Source organism: Eptatretus burgeri, chromosome 5 (assembly GCF_056783735.1).
Source record: "Eptatretus burgeri isolate ZD-2024b chromosome 5, Ebu_testis_v1, whole genome shotgun sequence".
Lineage (NCBI taxonomy): Eukaryota > Metazoa > Chordata > Myxini > Myxiniformes > Myxinidae > Eptatretus > Eptatretus burgeri.
The window spans coordinates 76,154,475-76,160,474 of NC_140965.1; the positions used below are offsets into that span (position 1 = coordinate 76,154,475).

At 41.4% G+C, this 6,000-nt stretch overlaps 1 protein-coding gene across 1 annotated transcript in view; it reads right to left on the reverse strand.

Annotated features, from left to right (window-relative positions):
• Positions 1 to 6,000, reverse strand: part of BRIX1 (biogenesis of ribosomes BRX1) — a 60,367-nt gene that overhangs the window by 32,399 nt on the left and 21,968 nt on the right. Inside the window, exons 5-6 of the mRNA XM_085882480.1 lie at positions 3,466 to 3,515; positions 3,266 to 3,339 (exon numbers count right to left, since the gene is read on the reverse strand). Coding sequence (XP_085738606.1) covers positions 3,266 to 3,339; positions 3,466 to 3,515 — 124 coding nt within the window. The remainder of the gene's footprint in view (positions 1 to 3,265; positions 3,340 to 3,465; positions 3,516 to 6,000) is intronic.

Sequence of the window (6,000 nt, forward strand, 5' to 3'; positions counted from 1 at the left end):
ATCAGAGAGAACTTTATCTACTATAGATAAAGTGAATCTTGGGAATTATCCCTTTATGTTCTTCTTAGCATGATCTCAGGCTCATATTGGAGCACAGACAGACAGAAACAGACACACGACTGTTGGATGAGACAAAAACAGCCACTGAGCTTTGGGGAAATGCCATCACTTCCCAGGATAACTTTCCAGCAACATCACAACAATGGCGCCATTTTTCTCACCACACTCAGCGGGGAATTTCTCAAAAAGGAATTTCATCCTCTTCATGGATGGCAACCTATAGGGATTGTCCATGCTCTTAACCTTTTAAATGCTGCACCTCAAGCAAGGAAGCAGCACATACCATTTTAAAGTGTTTGGTAGGACTCAGCTGAGGTTTGAACTGCCGACCTCCCACACTCGGAGCAGATGCTCTAATGATTACACCACCACTGACAGATGCAGTAAAAGGGATACTTTGCTAAAAATTGTTCAATGCCAAACTGGAAATTTTTGGAATATAGACCACTTCTGGAAACTATTGCAGGCAATTCGTATTTAAAAGAAACCTCCCAAAACAGAATATATCAATTTATGTCACAATTTAGTACTTCCAGTCAAAACCTGGAAGAGATCGCAGCTTGGAGAAATCTGCGACCTTGAACTTTGGGTATGACATCACGACTGCTTAATCCCCTTGGCCGTTCACAGCTGCCACCGCTGACACTTTCACCAAACAAAACATGCCAACTTGCTGCGCTCCAGGCTGTACCAGGACTGAGAAATCGGATCCAAAATGTTCATTCTTTTCTCTACCATGGGGTAAACGGAGCTCAATCAAAGTCTGGTTGTCTGCTTTGAAAATTCTCCACGCTCCGGAAAAGTGGGCCCATATCTGTGAACATCACTTCACGGAGAGGTTTCTGTTTGTTGACCCCAAGTATGTAATAGCACCACATTTGGAAAGAAAACGACGTCAGGTTGAGGTAATCATAACACGTGCATACTCGTATACAGTACAGTACTGCATATAAAATATTGACAACATGATGTTGCATATTTTGTCCACAAAGTAGTGGCTCATGAAGGAGCAAAGTCACAGAAAGAAGGCAACGCACTGACAGTAGGGAAACGCGTGAAATCAACAATGAACACGAGGAGACATAAGAGGGAGTGAACCATAGCAACCTGCATTTGATTGGGAGATGTAAAGGGGAGGAGGAGGAGGAGGAGGAGGAGGAGGAGGATATATTCATCATATGTGTAAATGAGAAATACATCTTCATTTACTGTTTCCTTGTCCCACAAATATTTCATTTTGTCGTTGGCCATTGATGTTGGCATTAGATGGATGTGAGGTATTCATCAAGATCAATAATGTTAATTTATATCAGTTTTGGTTGCCGTGGTGCATTTGCATGGAGCCAATAACATTGACAAATCAGGTTATACATGTAAAACGTGAGGTGCTCGATGTTTGAAGGTTCTCAATGAATGCCTAAAGGAAGAAGCTGCATTGACCGACAGCAGATGAAACACCTGACCCATCAGCCAGCAGCGTGATGTAGATGACGTCATGATCCAAACAAACACTGGACAAACGTTCTGTTCTTGCAATACATTGTTCAGGTAAACCTATTTCATTCTTCCTGTCTGTCAGATGTGATGACTCGCAACTGACATTCCAAAGCAGTCAGTGATGGCTGACACAGGCCACACAAGCACCAGTCCGCGGCTTGCCCGACTCGAGCTTCGAGGTGATTCCGTAGATCGTTGACGGTCTCTGACTCCGTATCACGATCACCGTTTCAACTTTCCTCATAACCGACAGTCAATTCTGTGTCAAAATATTCTGGTTCAAAGGAATAAGGTTGACTTTCACGAGCCATACGGAACGAGAGATCGAGGTTTACGGGTATTGCTTGACATGCATCTGGATCAGGAAATGTCTGACATCAAGCACGGGTGACGTCGTGCGCGCTGATTGGTTGATGAACTCCAGGATGGTGACTGACAGAGCTGCCAAAACAGTGGCAAATTTGAAGTTATTTTGGGGAATACCTATCTTGTATGATCAAAATCAGTTATTCATGTGTGGCATATTTTATTTCTCATACTTCAAAGGATAGGAATTTATCACCATCATGGGACCGACAAATTTTCAGCAAAGTATCCCTTTAAGCCTGGTGCTGGCTTAAGGTTTTAGGGTCTTGAGTTCAAGCCACTGTGGTGCTGTTAAATAACACCAGGTGGATTGACTCAGTCTGTCATCCTTCCAAGGTCAGCAAAATGAATACCAGCTTACTTTTAGCAGGTGACCCTGCATCAACGGCACAGCTGCACTCCCAGCAATGTTGCAACTAGCAGCCACAGGTTGCACACGAAATAATAAATATTATAGCTGCAATTCCATGGCGATGAGTATGCAAGTGGTAACATGCTTTCAATTTGTTTAGGCAACGAAGGTCACAAGAAATTTGAATGGTAGAATGTTCTGGCACTGTTGGTGTTCCATCACAATGTTAAGATAAGTGTACAAGAGAATACCAAAACTCAATGTGGCATAAAATCATTTCAGCATGCTTCCCAGTACGAAGAAGCAATTTATAGTAGTAATAATAATAATAATAATAATAATAATCTATAATTCCAGCAATCTCTGTGTGTCTGTCTGTGACCGCTGTTTCTCGACAACCACTGGTCCGATCTAATTGAAACTTGCCAGGTATATTGCTGGGGCCCTGTGGATGTGCCTTTTCAAGGTTTGATATTAATCGGACAAGTGGCTCCCAAGTTATGGCCATTTATTTACCAAACCAATGACAGGACACGGTGCGATGACATCACAATTGACGTCACAACTATTTTTCTTCGTTTGATATGATGTCGCAATTGACGCTGGGGACCTGAGGATGTGCCTTTTCAAGGTTTGATATTAATCGGACAAGTGGTTCCCAAGTTATGGCCATTTATTTACCAAACCAATGACAGGACACGTTGCTGCGTAGGCGTGGCCGTTGGGGAAGAGATCCTCAGCCGCGTTCCGCATTACGGGTTACAATGTACGGACTTCTGGATAGTGATGATTTACTGTAGTCCAATAATTTCTCGATATAAACACAATGCCCTGATCCAGTCGTCGTTTATGAGAGCGAAGGAACGGCCTGTGTGGTTGTTTGAAAATGTTTTTTTTTTTTTTGCACGTACAGCCACGCACGTACGGGCACGCACTAGTAATAATGGTAATGTTAACTATATGTTCCTAATGCTGCTGAAAATGACTGACCGGATCAAAAGAGAGCAATGGACGAGATCCTTTCAGGCAGTTCCCTGTGAGCTTCAACTCAGCCATGGTATGAACTGTAAACAAACAGAACATTCAGCAATTTTTTTGGAAAACAACCAGAACACAATCTTGATGTCTAAAGTGTTCATTTGTGAGTGAAGACAATGTGGAAGGAAGCAATCGTTTTTCATTTTACTTACTGTTTCGTACCAGGAACTTGGCAGAAGGGCCATGAGGTACGTTCGACACCCTGATAAGACAAAAAATAAATAAAAAAACTCCCCATAGTATCACATTTCCAGCGCATGTGAATGTTGCCGAAGTACGGACACGATTGTTCCCAAACATTGTTAAATAAACTTCTGTAACGTTCAATGATCCAACAATGCCCGTCTGTGGGTAAATGGAAAGATCGACTTTAATGTGAAGATTACAAAAGGAGAATGTCATTTTAACTGAAAGAAAGAAGACTTGCTCAGACAAAAGCAATATTTTCCAAATGAATTATCAACAAGGAGCTGATACTCCAGGTCCTCCACCTTTTGGGTGGTGTGAGGAATAGATATCTGCAATATGAAAGCTAAATCTTGAACGTTTTTTGAAATATTGCATACACAAGCCAAGCTACTGAGATTGTTGCCATGGCAACATAATTCAGCCAATCACATCCATTATATAATCAGGTTGAGATCATGTCATGAGGAATAGATATCTGTCAATGCTCAACGGTTTTTGAAATATCGTGCACACAAAAATACATGGACGGATGATCGGTCGGAGCTCATTTTAATGTCCCCCGTCTCCAACCTTGTCGGGAAGGCAGGGAACAAGTCTCAAAACAATCAATTTTATCACAATTAAGGCCTGATCACAGCACACTTCAATTAAAACATTACCCAGGAGTCACATGAAACTCCACCAACAAATGTATGCAAGTTACAGCTCATAGGTGAGTGTACATACCTCTATGCTGCTGTACGAGCCCCTACTTCCATTTGACCAGGTGTGATAGGATTATTTCCAGCAACTTTCCAATGTGGCGAGTTTGGTAGTTTGAATTAATTGGGCCATCACAACAGCAGAGGAAATAGAAAAGGCAAATCCTTGAGTGTCGATCAATGTTTGTCGCCTTTGTTACATCCAAGGACAAAACCACAAATTTTGCTTTGGTAGGGGTGGTTCAGAAAAGCAAACTTAGCAGTATGCATAAATGCTTGAGCAGAATGCCATGAACATACCGACACAAACAACAGTAAAACTGTGACTGCACAAGTACAATAAAAGCACAAAAATACAAGTACACTAAAATAAAACCTACCATCACATGTACAGTCCACTGAGATCCAACTACATCGCTCAAGCATTCTACACATATGGGCTACGTCCAGACTACTACAGGTGGTGGAGGCTCGAGTCGACGCAATGGCAAGAAAGAAACCATCTCTGCACAGGCGAATGAAACACTTGTAACCTATTTCTGCAAGCCATATCACACAAAAAGGTGAAGATGGGACATAAAATAATGCAAGCAAGAGCAGACAACGCAATTGAGAGGCTGAAGATGCATGGCCTGCAGAAACTCTCAAGGTACAAGTACGTGTGCAGGCAGATGTCGAGACACACGTTGACTGTCATAAGTATACAAACTCACAACCCCACTGATACACAGCAACCTCTGGTACTAAATATAGCTGTGCAAAGTGGACACAACTCTGTGTCCCTTTGCACAGCATGACCTGGCAGACAAAACCCAGTACACGGGATCCCAATGACAAAGAGTGGGCCGTGCCAGCATGTGTGCACAACAGGTACACATAGGGAAGGGGATTGTAAAAATGAGGGGAAACTGGGAGGAGGACAGCTTGAATGACTGTCTTCAGCTTCTTAGACGACTTTTATTTGACCCAGTTTACAGCTACACAAGAGTCATTACAGCACACATGTTAAACTGCATGCAAAAAGGCTGATGCTGAAAATATAATTATATATATATATATATATATATATATATATATATATATATATATATATATATATATATATATATATATATATATATATATATATCTATATATATATATATATATATATATATATATATATATATATATATATATATATATATATACATATATATATACATATATATATATATATATATGCCTGGTTTTGGCGCAGTGGTGAGGGCAGCGGCTTGGGATCCAAAAGGTCCTGAGTTCAAGCCTCGTTGGGCCATTGAATTAATACACCAGGGGGTTGACTCAGCCTGCCATCTTTCCGAGGTCAGCGAAATGAGTACCAGTATACTGGGCCGGTGTATACCCCGGTTAAAATAGGTGTACCATATCCCTGTGTCGTAAGAGGCGACCAGGGTTGCGTCAGGAAGGGCATCCGGTGTAACACATGTGCCAAATCACTATGCGGATCATATGGATGATCCGCTGTGGCGACCCCAAACGGGAGCAGCCAAAATAATAATAAGAAGATATATATATATATATATATATATATATATATATATATATATATATATATATATATATATATATATATATACACACACACACACACACACACACACACACACACACACACACACACACACACACACACACACACACACACACACACACACACACACACACACACACAGTGTACATAGTTACAGTTATGGGTACCGAGTGTATTTATGAGGGGGGTTAATCCTCGTTTCTCCACGGAAGAACCGGACCAGG